Source organism: Nilaparvata lugens, chromosome 7 (assembly GCF_014356525.2).
Source record: "Nilaparvata lugens isolate BPH chromosome 7, ASM1435652v1, whole genome shotgun sequence".
Taxonomy (NCBI): Eukaryota; Metazoa; Arthropoda; class Insecta; order Hemiptera; family Delphacidae; genus Nilaparvata; species Nilaparvata lugens.
The window spans coordinates 51,602,692-51,629,064 of NC_052510.1; the positions used below are offsets into that span (position 1 = coordinate 51,602,692).

Genomic DNA, 26,373 nt, shown 5'->3' on the forward strand with positions numbered 1-26,373 from the left:
TTATTGAAACTGGTTTATTGTTGTCTGTTTATTCATTGTTTTTAAATGTGCATATTTTATCAGTAGACTGAACTATTGAAAACTATATCGTGAAAAGATAAATTTCAAATAAAACTGTTATAAGCTGCTTTAAAACCCAACTTTCAGTACAATTCTTAATGGATTCTGTTATAAGCCTAATAATTATAATTTTATTCTAGAATGCAGGGCATGGATGGACCTATCCTGTGATTTGCAAATCAATCTCCTGCAGCTCTCAAAAGGCTACTATCTCTCAATTTTATTTTCTGTTAATTCTATTTGGAATTTTTGTTCTGTTTAGATGATTACTGTGTAAATTGAAGAGTTGACAATAATTCAGATAAATCAGAAATATTATTCCTTTCATTATTATGAACTTGAACATGAGATTTTTATCATGTTGCATTATTTTGATAGGTAATGGAATAAATAACTAGATAGGCCTAAAATTAATAATCATTCTTAATCTTATAATAAACACACTACCACATGACCTATCACCTATATGGGCTACTTTAATCAAATTAATAAAAACAACATGAAACTTGTAGTAACCTTTATTGAAAGGATGATGCGTTGGTTAACTACGTGAAACCATGGTTCTGTTTGTGAAATTTGACAATATCTTTGTTTTCTTATTATTTCATTGAAACATTTTAACAACTAGTTTCGACCTACTTTGGCCATTTTCAAGTTAAAATGTAAAAATGTGGTGTGGCGCACTCACACAACTTTCCTTGCCGTTATGAAAATTTATCACCTGACGCTAGTGTTCCCGCGCATCTCAAGTCTAGTATTCAAAGATTTGAGCCAGCTGGTGACAGGGCAATAACGCTGGAGACACACATGAGGTCTGCTATCTCTTCATAGTGAATGATTTAATAGAATCAACAATAATTTGCAATTGAATAATCACATTTTCTCGAATTTAAAGCTTATTTTCAATTTAGGGTGAAAATATTACTGAACATTAATTGTAGAGATTTTTATGCTCATCTACTCCACTTGATTTTTTTGTTTAAATTGTATCTGAAGCCTGATAATTGGGAATCTAAAATCGAACTTTGCATTGATGGGGCGGAGCTCCTGAAATTTTTACAGATATGGGACTTGTGGCATGCTCAAGCTTTCTTAGCTTCAATCAAGCTCAACTTTATAAGCTACAGAGTTTCACAGGTAGCTCTTGTAGACCCCAAAATTCTCTGGGAAAATTAGTAAAACATAGGAAATGTTTTATTGAGGTATCTTTTTCCAATTGTGAGGAATTCTTACCGAACATACAATTCTCACGAGCATTTGTATTTTATGGCGCACCATAAGGGGGAAACCCAAAAATTATAACTATAGTGAGGTCCACGTTATAATGGTAGTGGAGAAAGATAGAAGAACAACGTTGCCGATCCTCAATAGTCTTGTCAATAGACGGTAGCTGATACATTGATGTAATATTAACTGTTCGTTCTCGTTTAAAATAATTATATTTTATTGAGCAAGAAATTATATTTTTCAATAATTTAATATTGAATCCTTATAATTAAGATAAAATATTTTCTTAATTAATTATTAATCCTGCATTGTTAAAAGACGATCTGGCAACAGAGCAATGCGAGAAAGAGATAGCTCTATCCGCATTGTTGAATAATAGACAAGGATAGCAATACCATTCGTAATCAAGCAATGTCATTATGACGTGGACCTCACTGTAGCGATCTGCCCCTGTTGTGACTGTAAACTAGCGGCTAGCCTCATAGTATACCGGGTAGCTAAGCTATACCATAGAGAAACAATAGCGTAAGTAGGTATCCCATGGTATAGGGCGTTTATGTCGCAACTTTTACTGTTTCAAGCCGATTACAGTTGATTATTTTCGATTTTCAATTTTTCACTGTTTTGTTAGGATGATAGTGTATGAACGGCACAATATGAGAGACTACCAGTGTCACACAGCTTCACGGGAAAGAATTACATGAACTATCGGCTGGAGATAACAGTAAAAGTTGCGACGTAAACGCCCTATACCATGGGATATCTAGGGGAAAGTGGGGCAGAACCGACTGGTTGGGTCAAACCGACCCCTCACCGATTGACTGACTGATGCTGTCACCATGCGGGAAAAAATTCACTAAGTAAACCTACACAATATTAGTCAGATGTAGCTTGTATTCACAGCTGTAAACTGAATCATAAGAGTTCTACAAATTCTTAAAGTTTTTTTCTGAAAATTTGTTCGATTTTTCAGTCACATAATTATTATTATTTACCTGTCTTAGGTGCTATTGGATACAATTCCAATAAGTTTGCTCTTCAATTCAGTGTATCTTTTCAAATGAATCCATATAAATACAATCAACCTTGAGTTGTTCTGTAATCGGTTGTGGCCATTATTATTTTGGCATGTGCTGTGGAGCAAAATCGGCAATTTAGTGAGCGGCATAACCGACTGCAGTCGGTTTTACCCCTTGCAAATTGATTAGTTTCCCTTTAGTTTAATTATGTAACTACTTAATTATTGAAACTGGTTTATTGTATATTCCAATATAATTAATAATTATGATTAGTTTCAATTGAATGTTCAGCAAACGCCGATTTTTGAGTAGTATTTTTTGCAATGACCTCTATTCAAATTCTAAACGAAAAGAGGGTTGGATCCAGTGCTCGAGTTGCAAAGGATGGGCTCATGGGCTCGAAAAGTGAGGAGAAAGATGACACCTTCATTTGTGATTTGTGTAAATATTTCAAAAAATCCCGTGTTAGTTTCCTTTTAATTTTATTTTTCGTATGTATTGACACCTTTATTCGAGTGAATATTTCAAGTAATCTCATGTTGTTTTCATTTTCCTATGTCATGACAACTTTATTAGATAAAATTTTGTGATTTGTATGGTTATTTAAAGTGTTTCTATGTCATTTCCATTAATGTCGGTTTTACCCCACTCATAAGACGGTTTTACCCCACCCATGGGGCAAAACCGTCATTTTGCACAAAAAAATTATAAAATTATTACCGTTTTTATCATAATTAAAAAAATGTATTTGAGTATGTATAGTTATCATGAAATATGTAAAGAATGAGATTGACATCATATTTTGATAAATCTGCCAACAGATTTTCATCAATTATTGAACTTCAAACACTAGCTGGTCGGTTTTGCCCCACTTTCCCCTACTTATGCTATTGTTTCTCTATGGGCTATACACACCCACATATAAAGTAAGTCTTGACATTATGCTGTAATCTTGGACACAAAATCTGTAGAAAGACTTTCTACAATAATTTTCCTCTATCAACTTATATGTTGAGACAAAAGTCTAAGCCAAGAAAGTAGCGTATACTCTCGGAAATTGAGTAAATGAGAAGGCCTATAGTTATACAGAATGTCCCAAAATTAAAGTGCCAAACTTCGGGAATAGGTTCTATGGGTCAAAATAAAGAGAAAATGTAGAATATATTTTTTTCCTACAGGTACCTTGAAAAGTGACCATTCCTGCACTGATTACAGAACGCAAAGAATCACTTTTCCGCTCTAGTGCGTAAAGTATTACTTTGCGTATTATCTTGCAGCCATCCTAATCAGCTGTTGGCATTGTTGGCGTGTATTTTGAATGCGAATTTGTTCAATCTATATTTTTATGATTTTTAAATAAATAAGAATGAGAACTCATTAAATTATACATTTTGAATATTATTAATTATTCATTATTTCAAAATAATATTTTTTCATTCATAAATTGACTGGTTGGCAATTTTTTTAGAAATTAAGATTTACTCAAAATTATTCAAATTTTCAAATTAATTGGATTAATTTAATTTTTAATTTGAATGAATTATCGATTATTAATTTTCAATTGGATTATCAAGTTTAAAATAAAGTTGTTATTAATAAAAATTATACAGACAAACATTCCATGGTTCTCAGCCATCATTTTACCCATAATCAACCACTTCTCATATTCAATGGTAACTGTAGGAAAAATTTAATGTGAAATATGTGAGCAAAGTTCCTCTGCTGCACTCAAGAAACCATTCCGCCCTCGTGCGTAAACGTTTCTTTCGGTGCAGCAAACGTGTCACTTCGCGCACTAGTTGCACAAAAAACTATTTCCTAAAACGCTTTGTTACTATAGATATTCGCAATTTTGTAATTTTTACAAAATCATTTTTATCTTCAAAGTTTTCCAACCGATCGCTATAAAAATCGGTAGGTATTTTCAAATAAGAGAGATGAACTGTAGAAAAAATATTCAACTTTGTCCAATTCGAGAATTCAAAATGAATCAGGAATATTATCCCCATCAATTAACTAATTTCTTTTTCTTACTTCAGATTCTGGAATATTTGGATTTTGTGACGATTCAGGATTGATCACTGTTCCTGTTATAATATTTTGAGAGATGCACTGCATAATCGAAATAGAACTATGTGACGACGACTAGTAGGAAGCCTATATCTATATTATGAAGGGAAGAATTGGCTTCTATCCCGCAGAAGCTACGGGATAGGAAATACACGAATGACGCATCATCACTTCTGAACTACTGAACTGATTAACTTGACATTTTGCATATAGATTCTGAATCTACCAAGGATGGACAGGCGTATTTTCATTGCTATCAATCAATTAATACTAATTTTATAATCAAACCGAAACTGCCGATGTTTTTGCCTCACCATACTCATAGGAGGAAAATAACCATAGACCATAGTTACTAGAAAAATAAATATTTATTCCATAATTATTATCTCCAATATTATAAATAAGGGTTATTATTATTGCTAAAGATATATTGTTTAATGTCATTATTTATAATTAAATAAATTAGCACTTCCTGTATTCTTATGTATGTACTTTAGTGCAGTAGCTTACCTATATTTATTTTTTGTAAAGCTTTTTTTATTTTGTTTTTGGCAAATAAATAAATTCATCCAATTTGTGATTTAAAGTTTACGTAACTATAAAAGCCCAACCAAACAGGTATTTCTCCAAGTGACTCCGTAGCTTAGTTTTGTAGCACGCATGGTTTATGAATCAAAGGTTGCAATCCACGTAATTATTTTGAACAAAATAATGAAAATTACGGTTTTGTTTTTTGTTTTCTGGACATAATGATATTGCATTTTACTACACTATAATTTTTCCTCGGTGCAAAGCACAGGTTACCTGCTAGTATTATAATATAATATTAGTTTTCTATGAAAATGAATAGTTTTCAATCTCTCTCTCACGACCTTCAATTTTCAACAAAAATAGAGTTGGTAAAATTTTGAAAAGGTTGAAAGTATTTATGTACCATTCACCTCCAATGATTGGGAAGAATCTAAGTATGCGAGAAATGATAGATGCGCTTCATCTTGGCAGCATCCCAGACTCGTGCTTTTTGCATGCCAATTTCATATAAACGGTCATTGCCTCTTTATTCAATTTTAATTATTTTTCACATCAACTTTTTATAATATTTACTAGAATTTCAATTTGAAAATGATAACATTAAATTTAAATGAAAATACTTATTCAAGAATGGCATACTCTTGGAATATTTTTATCAGTTCCAGCGAAAAAACCTCAATTCCTTAATTCCAATAAATAATGTGTGTTATTCACATGAGTAGGATGAACTTTAAAGATTGAACTTGAGATAACCGCTCTAAAGTCATTTTCAGTTACATTGAAAAATGAATGGATCTACCGCATTAATGTAGCCTATTAAATATTATATACCTGTACTTAAACATAGAATATATACTAATTCTATACTTAAACTTGACGAGAGATTTGATTATTATTTGAATAAGATTGTGTTTGATAGGCAGTAGATGTATAAAACGTTATGAAATATTAATTCTATTATATATTTTTCTAGTATTTTATTGAAATCGCAGGTATACTATTAAATTCAAATATAATAGGGAAAAAGAAATAAAATAATGGAAGTGTTCTATGATGATGGTATGATAATTGCGATTCATGGCAAATATCAAGCTGCTTTTACTACACCAAAGTTAATAACACGAGTTATTAAAAAAAAGTTATCATCAACTTGAGTGAATCGTCAAAAATTTCTTTTAACCCAAGTTAGTAACTCGTGTTTTTAACAGAACATTCCTTGTTATTAAATAAAATTTTATTAACATTATCTTAATGACTTTTGTTATCAACATCAGTTAATAACAAAAATGTTGAAAACTTTTGTTATTAACTCCAGTGTAAACCCAGCTTCAGAGTACTGGTATTCGAAAAATGCGAAGCTTGCTGGAGGAACTTTATAATAATTATTGACTTTGTTCATGTACAGCTGCCAACTGCGAGATTATTATGTATATTTCAGCATTATTCACAAATCTTTAAATAAATATGAGACAACTTTTTTGTCATCTTTTCTTGAAAGTTAGCTTATCAGTACGGTATTTGAAATTATTTCTGGAGCACACCAGAAAAGACCAGATGCATTCGTACATCTGTTGTTTTGCTAATTAAAAAATCGTGTAATTGAACGCTCATGCAGTGGTCTACGATTAGTTTTCAAATTGTGACATTGTTGAATTTGACATGGAGAATTATTGTGAGACTCAGAAATTTCATAATGAATTATACACAAATATCAGTAACAAAAGAAAAACAGTAGGAGTAGATTTTATGAGTCAACTAATGAAACTGTAACAAGATATGATAAATGAATGTGTAGCCTACAGGTGAACATCACTTCTTGAATAGAATGTGACTTGTTATTCAGTTTTTTTTTTAATTCATCATTTCTATGACTGTAGCATTTGAGAACACCTCTATAATAAAGTTACTGTTGGAAATGAATAAAATAGCAAAAAAATCAATTTAGGGAGATTCATCATTAAAACTCATCGTTATAAATAGAAAACGTTCTTTCATATTTATTGTACATTTTACTCGAAATATTTAACCAACTTATAATATTTATGATACATGGAAGAATTATAAGAATTGCAGTTGTCCAACTGCCGGATTATAATAATTTTTAATAATTATTATTTTTTATAATCTAGCCTAGCTTACACTATATCTACCATAATAAAGATAAAAATTATTTCTCTGTTAGTCATTGTCCTTTCACCAAGGAAGATAAGAGAATATATTTTTAAAATTTTCTTCAATGATAGGAGAATAAATATGTATTCTCTTATGAAAATTCCAATTTCCATCATACTTATTCTCCTAAATTCTAAATACCTGAATTTCTTAATTGCTCGGTCTACAGTATGACTCGAGCTTGAAGAGTAGGATAATTATTCAGTATATATTTTCATATTTTAATTTATTCAATTCTTTTACACCTACAAAATATGAAAAATGTGAATGAAAGGAAAATTTATATTGATTCTATGATAAAAAACATACTATAGTAATAGGAAAAACAGTACCATAAAATGTTTATGAATGATAATATACCTATTCACATTCAAGCTAGTTTTGAAATTTCATAATGCAGCATTTTATTTCAATAGAAAAATATTTAACATTTGGGTGTAATCTCTATATCATTGCCTTCTTTTTTATTATGTTTCTGGAAGTGTGTCCGTATTTCATAGAATGTTTTACCTTTTGTTTCTGGAACATATAGAATTGTAAAAATCAGTCCAAGTCCACAAACTAACGAGAAAATTATAAAATTCGCACTAACTCCGAAAAAGTCTGTAATTATCTGATAGGAACGCAGACCTAGGAAGGAGAGGACGGTCATATTGAAGACACTGACAATGGAGCCGTAGCCACGCATGTGCGAGGGAAATAGTTCGGCTTGGATAGTTTGTGTCACTGGGCCCAATCCCAAAGAGAAGAAAAATGTGAAAAGTGTTAGTACAACAGCAGGCAGCCACTTAATGTTTGTCACATCCACATCAGAATTGTCTTTCAGCCAGAAAAATAAAGCAATTGCGCCGTTGCTGAGGCAGGTTCCAAGGCTTGAAATGATCAGGAGTGGAATTCTGCCAATTTTGTCGACTGTACAGGTGGCAATCATTATGGTTACTATGGTGACGGTGCTGAAGAACACCATGCAAGTCTTTGGGTCGATGGTGCTCCAGTCAGCCAGTATCAACAACTCACTGAGGTATGCTGATATTGTGATGGTGCCACTCAACAGCCTCACCGCGGTCAGAACTTGAGTGATGAGGAGTACCCTCCTATCAGCTTCAGTAGCAATCAGATCCGCCCAGCATGCATTGTTATCCTTCTCAGCATCCAATGCCTCCTTGATTTGTGCCACCTCTTTCTTGATCGACTCTTCACTGGCATTGCAACGTAACGGCTGCAACGCTTTAATGGTCTTCTCCTCAAGATTGTGGAGCATGAGGAAATGTGGTGATTCTGGTTGCGTTAGGAAGAACAAGAATACAAGTACAGTTAAAGCTAGGTTTGTGTAGGCGTTTACTTCATAGGAGAGGTATGAGCCTGTGCAGAACTGCAGCAGAATGCCCAAGTACCACATCACTTGCACTAGTGCCGTAATACGACCGCGTGCCTCCACTGAGGCTATCTCGCTGAGATACATCGGACACACTGTGAACACGACACTGACTGCATAACCCTGGAGCAAGCGAGCTATGTAGAAGGTGTAGGCACTTTTGACGGAGAGAATGATGCACCAGCTGATGAGAACGGGAGGGGCGGCTGTGATGAGAGCCAGCTTCCGCCCCCAGCGGTCTGCTATGCGGCCGGTCGGGAATGGCGACGCCAGTGATCCCACCTCCACTATGGACACCATCCACGAGATCTCGGTCGGCGTCATCTGCACTATGGCCTCCGGGCCACTCAGTCTCGGGAGCAGAGGAGTGCTCCACACAAAGCAGCTGCCGCATATTGTCATTGTCAGGGCGGCTGTAAAACAAATATCAGATATCATTATTATCATATATGAATCTTAGAGAGAATGCTACAAATCATTGTTAAAATGTATCTTGAATTACGATGTATCATAGAAGATGGAGAAACTTGAATTAATTATTACCATAGCATAGTGTAAAAATACCGTATAAGATACCTGGATTATATGTTTAAGATAGCTATTTAGTCCAGTCATTATATACATTGGTGCTTACAATATATATTGTAGTTCTGATTTTTTATATATTATTTGGATACATGTGAGAAGTCAGAACCAATTTCTTCATGCAAAATATCCTTGTGCTGAATACAGGTTGGCCCAAAAACCTCGTATTTTCGGTTCATTTTCCAGTTTTCAGCTATTTTCGCCAATCCGTTAATCGAACAGAAAAATTTGCTCTCGCCTTTTTTAGATTAAAAAGTCTGAATAAAATGAGATCATTCGGAATTCTCTATCTCTAATGAGCACTGAATTATAATTTTCCAAATATGAGTGAAATTTGAAGAAAAAAAAATATTTTGATAAATTTTAGTTTTCGATCAACAATATCTTCCGATTGTTACCATTAATTTATATGTATGATTCAAAATACCTCTGGGCGTATTTTTGTGCTCTACAATCAGAGATCAGGTAGAGCGCTCAATCTCATATAGATTTCCAGGTACACCTGACAACAATGCACCTTGCATTGTGAATAACACCTATTTTTTAGCTTTGACCATCATCACCAACTCAATTTTCGTCACATTGATATTTCGCACAATGATATAAGTTCATGAGATTATGTTCTATGAGAATCACCCGTTAGATGCACTTCATTTCAGTATTTCCTAGAGGAGAGGTGCGCATAAGGACACCTCAAGGATCAAAATTTTGGGCCACTCTGTATCTAGCACAAGGAAATTTTGCCTGAAGAAATTGGTTCTGGACTTCTCACATGTATCCAAATAATATATAAAAAATCAGAACTAGAATATATATTGCAAGCACACCCCCTTTTTTGTGTCTATATTGACTGGACTAATCAATGATACCCAGATTATTATTTGTACCTGAATCTAACTGAATTCAATAACATAGTGAAGAATGGTCGTTTCTCCACTGTTTGTATTGATTTTTGTAGTATATTCATCTTTTGTAAATTGTTGTTAAACATATTCAACATATGGGTCTATGAAACTTGCACTTTTCCAAATATAATCGGATTACTTATACATTTATTGTATAAATACCTATACATTAATGTTGTTCCCTGTATTGCATATTTCATTGATTTGTTGTATTCGTATGCACGTTTTCAACGCACTGAGCTTCATCTTCACCATTGAGGGAATTAAAACGTTTAAGAGTAAAATTACTTTACACAGGAGATTATGCTAAAATTATCTTGAAAAGTGTCTATATGTAACTAGAGCAATGTCGTTATGATTAAAGATTCAACACCACATTCCAGTACCGTAAATTATACTTTTTACATATTATAGTAGACCTCAAAATAAACAATAATTAAGGTTTAATATTCATTCAGAGCGCGCGCTAGCAGATGCAGACAAACGCGTCTGAATTTCAAGTGTGATTAAAAAATATAACCTATTAATAATTTTCTTTCAAGTGTTTAGCTATTATAAAAAGATCAAAGAGAAAAGAGATGGTGTATCCATGAAAGTCGATGGAATAAAAACAGGAAGAAAGGAACAACAACAAATTTTGGAACAATTCTCATCCCTGTTCTCCAAAGAAATGAGTTGACAACAAAAATCGAAAACAGTGGTTCAATTATCAAATGAAGGAATGTGATCCAATTGATCATGATTATTATGGCGAAGCGCTTGATAGAGAGACCACCAGTTTAATTATCATAATTGGAACCATGAACGAGCGTTCTGTTCATGAATATCATATGGTATACAGCATAGTGGGCTATTCATATTGTAGCACTATAGTATACTAGTACATCACTATATTGTGAGACACATGGTCAGTGGACAATTCAGAATTTTGCATGTCCTTATTGCCAGACTACATCATCCGCCCTGTCATGAACAAATATAAAAATTCATCTCACTGTATTAGACAAAATCTTTATAACACAGAACTGCAATTAGAGTCGTGCTTCTTCATGAATTTCTATGGCATATCTCCATAAGCCTCCCTTTAATGATATACACAAACAAGTACCTACTAACTAGGCCAATATAAATGTGTTTTTTTTCTAGTTGAATCCGTTTTACCAACATCTTATTCTACTGCAATATTTGGTATGATCATGCAATACCATATAGTGATTCGGAACTATATATTATGGTATGGTTATAGTCTATTGTGGTATGCGAAATTAATCCCACCACAAAAATCACAAGGATATATGCCTACAGATGATTTAGTCACAAAAAAATAGGTTGCCTGCCCTTACGCTGCTCTCTTAACCTTTCTCTCATGACTAAAAATAATTTTCCTGGTAGAAATTCCAAGGAAATTATCTCTCAATCAAATATCTAAAGCAGGAAAGTTCACGGAAATTCACTCATGAATAAAAGTAATTTTCCTGGTAGAAATTCTAAGAAAGTGAACTCTCAATCAAAAATCTAAGGCAGGAAAGTTCACGGAAATTCACTCTGACTAAAAATAATTTTCCTGGTAGAAATTCCAAGAAAGTTACCTCTCTCAATCAAAAATCTAAAGCAGGAAAGTTCATGGAAATTCACTCATGACTAAAAATAATTTTCCTGGTAGAAATACCGAGAAAGTAATCTCTGGAACAAAAATCTGAAGCAGGAAAGCTCACGGAAATTTGAGCACATTTCTATGAAACGAGTCTGGAGTTAGTGAAAACCCATTGAAATAAAAAATGAAATTAATTTCAAGTAAGCTACCATATCCTTCTATATATTATTATTTTATATTCATGCATTACCAGTTAAAACTCTGAAGAGTCACTATAATGTGATGCACAAATAAAATGTAAAAGGGCACTTGATGTTTTATATTTTCTTATTCCAATAAGAGCCGTAACCATAATTATTAAACAAAAGTGAATATTAGAAAATCTTCTTGAAATGTATGAATAAATTAAACAATAATTTGAGTAGCAAGGCACTGTAAAAATTTAAGAACTTCAGGCAATCGATTTAGTAGTAGAATAACAACCTTTAGAAAAAATAACTTATGATTCTTTTTTTATTATTTCTTGACAGATGAATTAAATATTTATTTTAAAAATTCTTTATTATTTTTCATGAGAGTGAACTAGCAAACACTCTTATAAAAATAGTTTAATAATTTGTGTTTACTCTTAGAATTATCATTGAATTGTAAGCAAGCTAAGTCTAGAGTAGAGGCAAACACATTCTGATCCAGACGAGATCTCACTGATTGTGCTTATTAAAAAAAAAATAAACAACAGATCACGCCAATTGACCACATCTTTGACATTCTTATTAAAAGCGCCAACTTGATTGGTTATTCTTTATTTTATTTTTGTTAAGATCTTGATTCAATGTTGTAGTCTCATGAAAGAATTGTCATAATCAAATAAGTTTCTAACGAAACAAATTACCATTAGAAATAGAAAATAATGTATATATATATATAGTCTTAATTATAAATGTAGTTTAATTAATTTCCAAGTTCATTTTTTTCAATTTTGTTTTTAAAATAATAGATTCATTTTTCTGAAAATTTTATAATTTAAGCTATTTCAGTTTTAATAATAGCGCATATTTATTTTTCCATTCTAGTAAATGTTATCGATTTAATCGTTACGCTTCTAAGTATTCAAAGTATAGCGAACTTATGAGCTTTTTTAAAAAACTTCCAGGGGTTTAGCCCACAAAAACAAAAAGTGTACATTTCTATATCGGCTCTATGAATCAAATTTCGGTAAATGTGTCGAATTTTCTAAATAAAAATAAGATAGCTTCAACTGTTGAACTTCCAAGAAAATCGTATATTATATTATGAATTGTCAAAAATGTAACACATGTGTCTTTAATATTATAAACAATATATCTAAAAAAAGTAGATATGCTGTCGACAATATTCAACCTGATTAGACTGACTAATAAGCATCGGCAAATGAATGTTTCGTAGCATCAGAGACAAACAACAGAAACAAACAATTTATGCTTATCTTTTCTCTATGGTAACATCCAACATTTTGTCAAAAACTCACACTATTTTTCAATTATTGATTGCAAAGATCAGAAAAATCACATTTTCACTTGAATTTTTTTTCAATTTGTAATGCAATTCACTTTCATACATTTAGAATTTCAAAATAATTATAAAACAGGCTTATAAAATAATGAATTATCGCCGGTTTTGGGTCCTCTTGCACTCCCACTCGGATTATCAAGGTACACCCTACACTATAGGCCTATTATGTTATCACTTATTCACCTACTGTTATCTGTTTCTTATTTTGTAATTTGAATTACACATAGGCCTATTGTAATTTATAATGAATATCACCTTGTGAATAATGACTACCTACTTATTGAATAAACATTTTGAATAATAGCCTATACTGCTTGCTGGAACTGTCCCTCAAACTCAGACGCTTAGTCTTATTGGCGGATTTCCACTCTATCAATTTTGTTCTTTTATACGGTTTTATGTAAAATGTAATTCTTATTATTTAAAAAAAAATCAAATATGTGTACATGTATTGTTATGCCAAGTGGAAATAAACGAATTGAAATTGAATTGAATTTAAATTACTATGTTTGCTTCCACAAATCTTATAGGCCTACTTTACAACTGTGTATTTATATAGAAATGCACTTAGAATCAATGAAATGACAAGCTAGTCAAACTAAATACTATATCGTCCTATATATTATATCGGCAATTATAAAGAAAAGCGTACACATTATCTTTGGAGTATCTATTTCTCTAATCATTTGTGTCTATATTGTAGCTGTATTTATACGGCACTCAACATTGTTTAGCAAGTACAAAGTCTTGGAAAACAACCAGAAAATCACTCTGAAAGTTGCCAAAATGTATTCAATATCGTAGGCTACCAATAACGTATTCTCATTGCATGATTTCATGATACTTCACGGATTAGATCCCGTGTGTTTATAGCTCCCTCTACAATATCCTCTTAATTATTATCAATTTTATTGTTTTTACTCAAAACCAAATAATTTATACATTCTGAGTTTGATATTTTACAAGTATTGAATTGTTCCATTTCTTTAAAATAAAAAAATGCTGGCACCACGTGCTTTCAGGGAATATTTGAAGCTCCCTATGAATTTGAAACACGCATCTTATTTGCTATTAATGGGTATTTTATCTGTGTAGATAACCAGAAGGAATTCAGTTTTAGTATGATGAGAAAATAATGGAGTAGTAACCTACGATATTTATAATGCTATAAATACCACGATATCTTGACAGTTTAATTATTGTTAAGATCTTCCAAAAAACTATTTGCTTTATCAAATTTGCTTACGAAATTTAAAGTACAATTGAGTATTTCTTAAAATGTGCAAAAATACTATATTTTAATAGCCAACTATAAAATCATCAGCGCTTTTGGTGATAAATAATATGATCATTATATGATTTTCATGTAAGAATCATTATATAATTTTCATGTAAGAATCTTGGAACGACTCCTGTCCAGCGTTACAAACAATAGAGGTCCACTTTACAAAATAATTAATTTATTTGAAAAAAAAAATACTACCGTATTACTCTAACTATTCTACCCAATATTAAACTGTAAACTAGAAAAAATTTTAAAGGCATATTATGCGCAAAAGGCCATTACTTAACAATTTTTACAGAAGATTTTCTGCTCGTTTTAAAACGTGGGCTTTGTAATTTGTTCAGTTCATCAAGTTTTCAATTTGTTTTTGTTGTGTGTTTACAAGCGCTTGCAATTCGGGGAAACATTTTTTGCAGCTCTTAAACGCTTTCAAGTTCTTGACTTTGTCCAAACTTAGAAACTGCGATCTCGATCTTATTGAGCAGGCAAACACACATTTGCCGCTTTTAAGAGCAAAATACTAATATTTTTCACACAAAAAGAAACTAGGAATATCTGTTATATATATGTAACAGTAATATAACAGAGGAAATTATACTTTTGTGATTTTAAATAGCTACTATTAAAATATCTTATATTAACGTATACCGTACCGTACTTTTTCTAACTTGAATTTTGAAATAGAAATCAAATAAATGCAATTGGCTAAAACAAATAAATCATCAGTCAATATTATTTGGTTTGTATTTGAAATGAAAATTTGTATAAATCATGTTAAATAACTTGTAACTAAAACAACATTATTCAAACATGCTACTTACCTGAAAACGCTGCTACATATTGGTTTCTAATGATTGAGCTTGAAAACATTTTTTCAACACTGATAATTTTTCGGTTCAACTAGTGAGAAGGAAGAACAGCTTAGAAACACACATTATGAGATAGGAATTCAAAATTATCACACTTTCCGCAAGAGACTTGCTTTTATTCATTTGATGAAAGACCGGTACGTTGTATATATATTGTAGCCTACGACTGTCACATGGGGAAGAATGTTTACGGTGGGTCTACAGAGAATGGAGTTAGCGTTGTTACTGAGAGCGGCTGTGAAAGTTAGTCACGTGACCTTGTGAGGATGGGACTCTATTTTTAGTCCTTTTTTTGACCCATCAGATCAAGAAACAGCTTTGGCAGAGTTTTGAATTTATCTCTGCTAATGGATGACGATAATTTATGTTCTCCTAGTCCAAAGTGAATCACATAAGCGTAGCTGTCAGAACGTTATCATTTCATCTCATTTCGTTATCATACACCGTGTGGCCTGTACATGAGAGAATACAAACTAATATAATATTAGTAGTCAGCTGGTTATTAGAATAGGAAATCTTAAAAATATCAGCTTGCATGTTGTATCATGTATTTCTTCATGCAAGATAAAGTTAGGGCCTCCTAAATACTATTTAGGAGGTCCTGATAAAGCCCAGAGATGTCATATAATTATTTAACCCATATGATTTAAACTAACACTTTTACTGTAAAATTCTATTCTAGGTGGCTTATCGCAGGCAACTTTGAACATGAATAAAAATAGAAGATGCATAAGCCCAATGAGTACTTTTTTATTTATTATTAAATATCTTTATTAGTTTATAAAATTTTAATTAGTCATGAATACATGAAAATATGCTCATACTTTAACAAATAATTCAATGTCGTGTAAAAATGCCTTTTATGCGTAATTAAAAATTCATTTTAAGTGGAGTTTCAGCTCGATAATTATTGAAAATTTAAATCACCTATCTTATTTTCTCAGATCTCTTTACTTAGTCAATGATATTATGTAACAATCACCTCATCCTTCAGCTATGTGAAATAGTGGAAAAATACCCCCCCCCCCCAAGGACAAACACTATGAGCATAGCCACCTAGAGTCTATTAGAGGTGGCTATGGTATGAGGTATGGTATGACTATGGTATGGTATGAGGCTATGGTTAGAGGTGGCTAGATATTAGAGGTGGCTATGAGTCATCATGATTGTGTAGGGGCTAGGGGAGACATTCCTTAGTTTCAGTGAGGCGAAAAGGACAATAGTTTTGACTATAGTCAATGACAGTAGGCTATTTGCTGAACTATTGTCAATTGAACTCTTTTCCGACTCATGTATTTAGCTGCTATTATTAATGATAATAATATATATATTTTTTTTTATGTTTTTTTCTTGACATAATATGACAGTTTACAAATTAGAGTAAAAAAAATATAATATAATAAATAAAATAATGGAGTAGCAGAAGCACGGCAACAAATAACATCTTTGGAAGAAATAGCAGGAAAAGTCGGACTGAAGATTTCTTACGAAAAAACGAAATTCATGATAACTGATCCTTTTATTGATATTGTGGACAGTTTTCACATATAATCTTAGTGAGAAGGCCTCATGGAAGACCAGAATTTCAAAGCTTTCAAAGGACAGCATGTAACTAGGGACACTTATAGAGAAAAAGTCTTTCCATTCATACAAAACTGAAACAAGAGCTACAAGGAAGTTCTAAGATCGCAAGCAATATATTGCAGTGAAACACTTTTCAATATTGATGGAAATGGAATTAAAGAAACTATAAGAAGAGTTCAAAGACGGATTCTTAGAACCTGCATATACAAAAAAACATGTAGTTGACAACCAGTTCAGACTCCTTCCGAGAGAACAGATTTATAGAGAAAGAGAACCAATAATTGACGCAATGCGAAAAAAGAGAATTTCTTTCTTTGGACATATTCTTAGAACCCCAGCGAATCGATTGATAAGAAGACTTATTGGAAAATTCATGAATGCAAAAACAGACAGAGCCACAATTCCTTGGCTTGTGGAAATAAAAAAAGACATATCGGAACTAAATTTAACTATTGACGATGTCAAAAATCGCACAAAAATCTATAGGGAAACCACAGGGGCGGTCTGGCTCAGCTGGGGGCCTTCGGCTGTGGCTGATTGTGGGCCCCCCACTGACGGGTCTGGGGGGTATGGAATACACTCCAGCAAGAGCGGGGGGGGGGTTCCCGGGGGCCCTCCCCCCGAAAATTTTATATTATTTGACCGAAAATATGAAAAAATTGGAGACAGAAGTGTTTTTTCAAAAAATGTCTCACCTTCAAGAGCGGATATCTCAAAAACTATGAAATATATGGAAAACATGTAACGGACAAAACTTGTTTGTAATTTTGTAAACTTCAAGTTTGCTTAGAATACAAATGTTCATAAGATGCAAAGTTTCCGAGATATATGCGAAAAATGAAAAAAAAAATGGTACTTTCAAACCACCCCCACCCCTTTAGCACAGGTGGCAGGGGTGAGGACTTTTGATATGTCAGTCTGCTTACTATCCTTAAAAGAGCTGTGGAGTTGGGAATTGTGTTCCAAACTTTTCCCTCTATAATCTTTCGTTGACTGGACTACAAGTCAACAAAAAGATATTCAATTCTGAGCAACCAAAGCAAAGGCTCTTGTGCGCGCATAAACCATGAAAAGTGTACCCGAATCTCATTACCAAACAATGCATTATCTGCATTATCATATTTTCAACTTATGAATTGTGCCTTGGTCAGTATTGAAGAACGATTTGTTCCGAACCAAGATATTTTGAAAGACTGTTCCTGGCTTACTCCGAAAAAGTTTAAAGAAATGAAAACACTTGACAGTTTTCCTGCAGACGTACTTTGCGCTATCCCTAAACTGGCCAAAGTAGAAAGTTATATAATAAGGAATAAGTTGAAAGTTAAGTTAATAAGTAAGCTTAAGTTAAGTTATTAAAGGGAGCTAACACCAAAGATAAAGATGACATTCCAAAAGAAGAGCTAGAAGAATCAGATCTTACAACAGACTCCGAGTCAGAGGAAGCTTCTCCCGACGAAGCTTGAAATTGTGACGATGGCAAAATTGCGAGCAGTGCATGTTAACTTGTACCGGTATGTGGCCTACAAATTTGCATTGACAATTCCATGCACACAAGTTACATGCGAGCGAGTTTTTTCCTAAGCTGAAAACGCATTTGAGGCGACGCTTGGACAGGATCTGGCTTCAACCATTGATGAACGTTGAGAGGGATTTATTTGACAATGTTGTCAAAGACCATATTATTGACGAACTCGCCAAATCTAGCCAAGAAATGTCTAAAGCACTTTTAGTGTAATTTTTCCATTCTGTGTAATCTAACAGTCATTGACATCAATGTAAATTTGATAATTATGTTGAAATGAGTTTAATTTTTATCCTTTTTTGGCTATATTTAGAATTTTCATGTTAAATTCCAAACAAGTTTGAATAATTTTAATTGTACTAATAAATACTACATTGAAATTTTTTTTTATTATCTAATCTAGTTAAATCTTAGTTACTCCAAATTGCAATTTAAAGAAAGTATATTTTCTCATAAAAATAACTAATTTTTTGAAAATAAGCTACCAAATACCACTCATTTTTAGACTTATTATATACTCCAAAACGGTGTGAAAATCAGTTATTAGGCATCAATTAATATAAAATTTTCGGGGGGAGGGCCCCCGGGAACCCCCTCCCCCGCTCTTGCTGGAGGGTATTCCAGACCCGTCAGTGGGGGCCCCACAATCAGCCATAGCCGAGGGCCCCCAGCTGAGCCAGACCGCCCCTGGGTTCTACATTGTATGATATTGTTTGCATTGTACAGGATAACGGCTCACAATACAGAACTTCCCAAAATTCGAGGAGGACGCTCGCTCGGCTCGTCGGCAATCGCTTACTCGCTAGCCAGTCCTGATTATGCTAACATCGAGCAGGTAAATTTTTGTTCTTGCCCTCGTAGTGGGGGGGGGGGTGGCGTCACCCGGTTCACGGTGAGGTGGCGGTGAGATGCCAGTTGATAAGCATAAGGTAATTGTCATACCAATTAATTTTTATTTTATTTTATTACTATACATAGAAATTTATCAACTATCCATTAATTTCACTTTAAAACAAAATATCTACCAAAATAAAAGAATAATAGACTACTAAACAATAGATTCTCATTAAATATATTCACACACACCCTCTCACATGTAAATTACCTACTAAATTCAATTGAATTGGAATCACAAATTTTTAACGAAAACTTTCAATAATCAGTTCATTTCATGGTTACAAGATAGTTAATTGAGCATTGAATTGTCCTGCAATTGATGAACTCTGTTTATAAAGCCGAACAGTGCTTTATGTGAACAATACCGGAACCAGTTCACTGAATAAATCATTTCCCTATTGATTTGGAATAGTTAAAGTGCAGCTAAATTGGAGAAGCCGTGGTCAATACAAGTATATAGAGGAACGGAGAGTCAGTTTAGACAATAACAGGGAACTAATTGACGATCTGCTGACAAATAAATTGTTTCTCTGCCACTCCACTGAAAGTTATTAAAACTTCTCTATAGTAGTAGCCTATTCTTTCATACTTCACTGTGCTTATAGAAGTGTGTTAAGAATTTTATTTTTTCAAAACTGCATAAATTAACAGGCTGAAATTATACAATAACTTACCTATTTTACTTCATTATTTTATTGTAGACTACAACCGTACCGTACTAAAATTATATTTTACGTTAGGCTATTAGGTAATTATTATACAGGCGGGTGTTTTAGAACTCCATACAAAAAATATTCTAGAGCATTGTTCGCGGGTAATAAATTCATGTCGTTATGTTTTTTCATATATTATTTATATGTGATGCTGATGTATCTCATACTTGTGCCATCCATATACACTCTCACCTGGCCAAGACAGTTTCTATTTAATATTAATCGACAATAAAATTGACTTGACATAGCAGTGAAATTTGGAACATGAACGCTTTATACCATGAGATATCTTCCTAGGGCCAAGACAAACAAGGCGGGTTTTTCAGATGAGTCAGTAAGGTACGACGCACAGGACAGGGGGCTCCCCGATTTGATGCTTGTGTTGGCATATCAAGAATCAGACATAAATGCTGTCCTGACTTGTCTGAAGAAATGTCTCGTGTGTCTTGCTCCTTAGGGCCAAGCCACACATAGTAATAATAATGATGCCGAGTGGCCTGGCTGGCTCAGGTCTGGTGTCAGAGTTCTCAGGTCACCGCACCTCATCGATTTCAGAGGTTACGTCCGATGAGCGAATTTGGGGGTTAGCAGTACACTGAGCGATCCATTGCTCAGAATAACAATCAGGATAGGCAGACGCTATGAATGGGAGGACTTGGGTGTCATTAATCATCAGGGACTGTGACGGAGGAAGGCTACAAGCGATAAATGGTATACTCGCAATACGATATTATATTGATGTTGATTGAATCAGTACCTACTACCTACCACCTCCAATAAAAAGGAATCAGTTGTTAAGCAAAGATTGGACAGTTCAAATTCATCTTCATTATAGCCTATTTATAATATAGTATTTATATAGAAAAATTTACAATTCCAACAAGTTCTACCAATCATCTGCATTTCTTTAAGTGAATGAGTATAGCAAGTACTGCAAATAGATAAGTATAAAGTATCTCACAGATATCAAGAAGATTCAAGATGAACTTCACATCTGAAGCAATCTTCATCTACAAGCAATCACAAATTTTAAGTTTATGCCACTCTACGATTGTTATAGTTAGTATATAAAAGCGAAATGGATCCCATATTTCATTCACATAACAGATTCCATCAACTGAGCTCAAAATCTAAATTTAAGCTTTAGCTACTTAACTTGAATCCCCCAAAAAAATAATTGGAAAAAATTCCTAAGATTCTTTCATTTTGATAAATTGATAATATCCAAATAGAATGTTTTTACTATCACCAGTAATAATACCTAAATCGAATGTTTTAACAGTTGCAAATATTGCTCATTGAATACAATATTCTTTAACAAATGATTCCTTTCTATGGGATGTGATAGGTACTGATTTAATCATTATCAGAGTATACGGTACATCATAATACCGTATTGCGAGTATACACATACGCTTTTGACCTACCTCCGTCACTGTCCCTGATGATCAATGACACCCAAGTCCTCCCATTCATAGCGTCTGCCTATCCTTATTGTTATTCTGAACAATGGATCGCTCAGTGGACTACTTTTTCCCTGATCGCTCATCGGACGATACTGATTTCAGAGCCTGTGATATGAATTAACGACCACTTTTTTCAGGCAGCTGGGAACGACTGACGGGTAAAACGTTTCTATCTCAACACGAGAATGACCTGAAAAAATATCTTGCCCAGGCCGGGTATCTGGTTTACAAAACCAGCATCTAAACCACTCAGATACGGCTAAGTCACAGGCTGAGGCATTGTTTCAGTCGGCACAACAGATTAGATTCTCGTCTCTTTCCGAGTCGATGCGATTTATCAAAAATCGTTACCGTAAGTCCAGAGTTCGAAAACCGGCCCAATGTTTTTCATATTCAACATGGAAACAAAGGATAGAGCTATATGCTTTATCTAATGATAGACAAGGATAGCAATTCATCATCAGGTGCTGCTGTCTTTAATCTCTTAATACTATAGTATTATAACTAAACTACTAAATCTATAATAATATAGGACTGTAGGGTTGCAAAGTCCAAGATTTCTGACACGTTCTAGATTCTAGATAGTAGTTAGCATCACCCAAGTCATCCTAGAGTATATCTGATACAATGTTAATAATTATTGTTAAATAATTATTATTGTTAATAATATTAAATTATATTTTATTCAACAATGAAATAAATTTTCTCATGATTTTATATAATACATTTTGGTAGCTTGGAATATTATTTTGAAAATTCAGTTTTTTTGCACAGGGAATAAACGATCTGGCAACATTGAGGAGCTAGAAAAGGATAGAGTTGCTTGCTGTATCTAATGACAGATAAGGATAGCAGACTAAAGTTGATCAGTCTGACTTTGAATGCTGACTCTATAACATGATTCTCACAATAGAATACTGATAAAATATAATCCTATAATTATTCGTAAATATAATATATGTTTTCTTGATTTGATAATACATTTTTGTAGTTTGGGATATTCATAAAGCTCATTTTTTGCATAGGGAATAAACGATCTGGCAACGTTGAGGAGCTAGAAAAGGATAGAGTTGAAAATTTATAGGATTTCAACTAATCTGCTATTGAGCTTTACCACCTGCAGCTCTGTAGTAGGTACGCTTTCAAGAACTTCAAAATGTATCAGTCTTACTGACAGGAAATCATATTTTCACCTAAAAGAGCCGTTACGAAGGTGTCGAAAGAGAAGCTATCTCATTTTTTGTACAACTGAAGAAAACAGCTGATTGATCAAAACTTGCAAATGGGAGAACAAAAAACCAAACCAACGTGCTTGCTTTTCTGTAGGCCTATTTGCTATTTCCGTTTATTCTGCCTTCTGTCGGTTCTGTCGGTTCTGTCTTGGCTTTCTGGACCCGGACCTGTATAAATTGAAAATTGTATAATTTTGAAATCTTATAATGGCAGACATAGTTATGGATGATTTTCTTGTACGATATAAAAACATTTCAAACAAGCTGAAAAAGTAAGTATAACGTACGGTAATAATAAAAAAGTCTCTTTAACCTTTCAAAACTATCTGGTACATAAGAACACAACCATAATAAATTATTATACTTGCATTTGCCTGGTTAGTTTGCTTTAAATTTTGTTTCTATTTAAATTTGGCAATTAATTCTGACAATTCTATAGGCAGTTTTTCAGTTGCTTCAAGTTTTTTACACGACAATATTAAATTATGTGGTCGGTGCAAGAAGAAACAAGCACCAACATATTTTTTCCTGTTACAACAAAAGTAGGCCTATTTGAGGTATCTAACAATGTTGGAATTGGCAAATTTGATATTTTTACTTAACTTTCGAATAATACAAATAAAATAACTAATCAAATAATTTTGTCTCTTTGTCAAGTTGATCTTGAATAAGGGCTGAAGCAAACAAACTTGTCAAAAACAAGTTACATTTCAGAAAGAATGAAATTTGACAAAACAGCCGAGCATTTCACATTACAAGTTGTAAAATAGAGATAAAATGAGAAAAAAATAAAAAGTCAATATTACGACGTACATTGTTTACCCATTTAAATTTAAATCATTTATAAAAAAAATTGTCAACACTATCAAATGTTGATGTAGACCTAACCTTATCATTCTAATAGAATAGAAATAAAATGAGAAAAAAATAAAAAGTCAATATTACGACGTACATTGATTACCCCTTTAAATTCAAATCATTTATAAAAAAAATTGTCAACACTATCAAATGTTGATGTACACCTAACCTTATCATTCTAATAGAATTTAACAAAGTAGAATTTTTTAATTTTATTTTTAGCATTGCTACTAGTTCAAACACTGATTACAGTAATTAAATTCTGTAATTTGTAAATTTTCAGGCGATTTCTGCGAAAACCAAATGTTTCTGAACCCAGTGATCAATTTGGTAAGTAAATAGCCTAGTTTAAGTTGATTTGATTTTATACTTTAATCATTTTTTGATTTACTTTAATGAATATTTTTCAAACACTATTGCACTAAATAGGCTATTACCATAATATTGCAGATATTTTTTTTGTTTGCTAGGCTATAAGAATACAATCCTGAGATTTTCTATACAATGACAAACCTACCATAATATTGAATATAATTTCTTGTTTGTCACACGAATATAAATTCTTACAAATAAACTTACGTGTTAAAATGTATTATTCTTTGCCGTGGATTATATTGAAATAGTTTATTAATTAGGGAAGTGAATTTCAGTTGAAGATTAATATTAATGAGTCAACAATAGAGTAGTGAGAATACTAATAGTGATGGATTTATACATTGAACGATGGTGAGTGCCATGATATTTGTCTAGCTCATGTTGAAATTTCCAAATTGACCGAGTCTCTATAGTCCATACAAAATTACTTTTGACTTGGAGGGATATGCGCAGCAGAGATTTTACTTTACTTAGGCTGCTTTACTTTATCCGTCTTCCCAGCAGTCCTGTGGCTGCATGAGTCGTCATGATCTATAAGGATTATCTCCTGTGTTTGTAGGTGTGTTCATCTACATATTCATTTATGTAGTAGTATGGCCGGTCAGTCAAATATCCTCTGAGCTGTTTTACGAAAACTCTATTTCTTGTGATTGATATTAGGTTTTCAGGCAGCAAGTTGTAGAAAAAAGACCCTGCATAAGTTGGGGATCTGTTCTATTTTCTTAGTCGGTGTTGAGGTAGATTTAGGTTGTGTTGGTTTTGCAGGTTGTAGCTTTGAAGATCCGATCTTAGTGTGGGATTTGTCTTCCTTGTTTGCAATATTGATTCCAAAATATAGAGCGATATGATTGTCAGGATTTTGCTGCTCTTGAATAGGTCTCTGCAGTGCTCAATCCTATCCACTCCTAGTACCGTTCTTATTGCTCTTTTCTGGATTCTCAGTATTCTTTCAAGGTTTGTTTGTGCTGTTGAGCCCCAAGCCGCAATGCCATAACGAAGGTGCGATGCGAATAGTACGTGATAGGCAATAAAGACAGTGCCTTCATCTGAATGTGTCGTATTCTTCGGATCACATAGGCTGCTGAGGATAATTTCTTGCAAGGTGGTCTATATGGTGCTGCCATGTCAGGTGGCTGTCTATTAGTATGCCAAGGAATTTTGTGGAGCTTTTTGTCAATATGTTGTCATCTATATGTTCCGTTGCTGCGCAATTTCCTGTAGTTGTGAATTGTAGGAATACTGCGGCGGCGATGTTGCCGTTTTAAACTGGCCAGTGTTCTTTATAATTTCTAGTGAGTGTTCAAGTGCTTACGATACACATACGAAGCTCCCTCTCTGAAAGCACTGAGTGTATTTGACAAATTGGCAACTGCGCTTCTACCTATGACTCTATTTATCACTGTGATTGGCTGATCTTCCCATTTCTCTGCTCCGCATTTTCTTATTCCTCCAAGTAAAAAGTAATTTTGTATGGACTATAGCATTTTTTGTAATAGAGAAATGAGTAAAGTCCACGCTACCTTCGTAAACAGTTGATTTTCAGGTTCAGAGTTAGCTAAATCTTACCGGCATTTTTCTTGAGTTATAGAATGTGCAATAATTTGTTGCAGATTATTTTTGTTGTCAAAATTTCTCGTAGTTAATAAAGCTTATAAGTTGAATAAAATGCAAAAGTTTGTTCCCATGACTCGCCCTTGAGAATTTTAAGATAGGTATATTTCTCTTCTACCCCCATCTGGGACGGTTATACAGGAAATACACGATTGATTGACTTATAATCACATCTGAACTATCGGACTGATTAACTTGAAATTTTGCATACAGATTCTCAATTTACTGAGGATGGTTTGATGGCTATTTCCAGTTCTTCAAGTTTTCAATTCGTCTAGTTTCGAGTTTGTTATATTTTGCTTGAGAGTGGTCATACATAAAATAGATAGTCTATACAACGGTTTCATCTTCTATTTTCTCATTCTTCTTCTTTCAGTATTCACTTTTTTCTGTATCTATACTAAATATAAAGGAAGATATTGGCTTAAACATGTACGGGATAAAAAATACATGTCTGAGCTACTGAACTTGGAATTTCGCTTAAAAATTGATGGTTACGGGCAAGTTTTCATTTTTGAAATTAATTATTGAGATTATAATCATCAATAATTTCAATAGTTGAAAAATTCATTTCATTTCTGATACAAAGTTAACTTTAGATAAAATCTTTTTTATATTGTAAATTATTACAGTTGTTATTACTTTTAAGGCCGTTTGCAGTTCAAACTAAATTTAAGTGACAGTTTAAACTAAATTTCATTTTAAATTGGATTAAATCCGTATGAAGTCTCGTTTGTTATAATTTGTTCCATATTGAGTCTAAGCCACCAGCTGATTGAAACCAGTTTAGGCTTTGACTGTGCAAACGGTCCTTAATACTGTATCATCAAAGAACTATAGGCTAATGCTAAATTCAATCTATTTGTGCTTTG

At 33.1% G+C, this 26,373-nt stretch overlaps 2 protein-coding genes across 3 annotated transcripts in view; one reads left to right on the plus strand and one right to left on the minus strand.

Annotated features, from left to right (window-relative positions):
• Positions 1-6,296: 6,296 nt before the first annotated feature.
• LOC111046465 (facilitated trehalose transporter Tret1) lies at positions 6,297-15,698 on the minus strand. The gene is made up of 2 exons (XM_022332024.2): positions 15,196-15,698; positions 6,297-8,867 (listed from the first exon to the last, which is right to left on the minus strand). Exons 1-2 carry the CDS (start codon positions 15,242-15,244, stop codon positions 7,504-7,506), a joined length of 1,413 nt encoding a protein of 470 aa, XP_022187716.2. The 5' UTR covers positions 15,245-15,698; the 3' UTR covers positions 6,297-7,503.
• A 7,026-nt stretch (positions 15,699-22,724) lies between these two features.
• LOC111046464 (40-kDa huntingtin-associated protein) overlaps positions 22,725-26,373 on the plus strand; it is a 53,350-nt gene continuing 49,701 nt past the window's right edge. Inside the window, exons 1-2 of one of the 2 annotated variants that reach the window (XM_022332023.2) lie at positions 22,725-22,929; positions 23,799-23,845. In XM_022332023.2, the coding sequence (XP_022187715.1) occupies positions 22,865-22,929; positions 23,799-23,845 (112 nt within the window). In that variant the 5' untranslated portion in view covers positions 22,725-22,864. The remainder of the gene's footprint in view (positions 22,930-23,798; positions 23,846-26,373) is intronic. The other variant, XM_039433058.1, reaches the window with a different exon arrangement.

What these genes read in the sequence shown, in the direction of transcription:
- LOC111046465 (XM_022332024.2), bottom strand. Translation starts at nt 15,244, where the DNA reads ATGTTTTCAAGCTCAATCATTAGAAACCAATATGTAGCAGCGTTTTCA. An exon ending in ATATGTAGCAGCGTTTTCAG is followed by an intron (nt 8,868 to 15,195) that starts GTAAGTAGCATG and finishes TTTGTTTTACAG; the next exon opens with CCGCCCTGACAATGACAATA.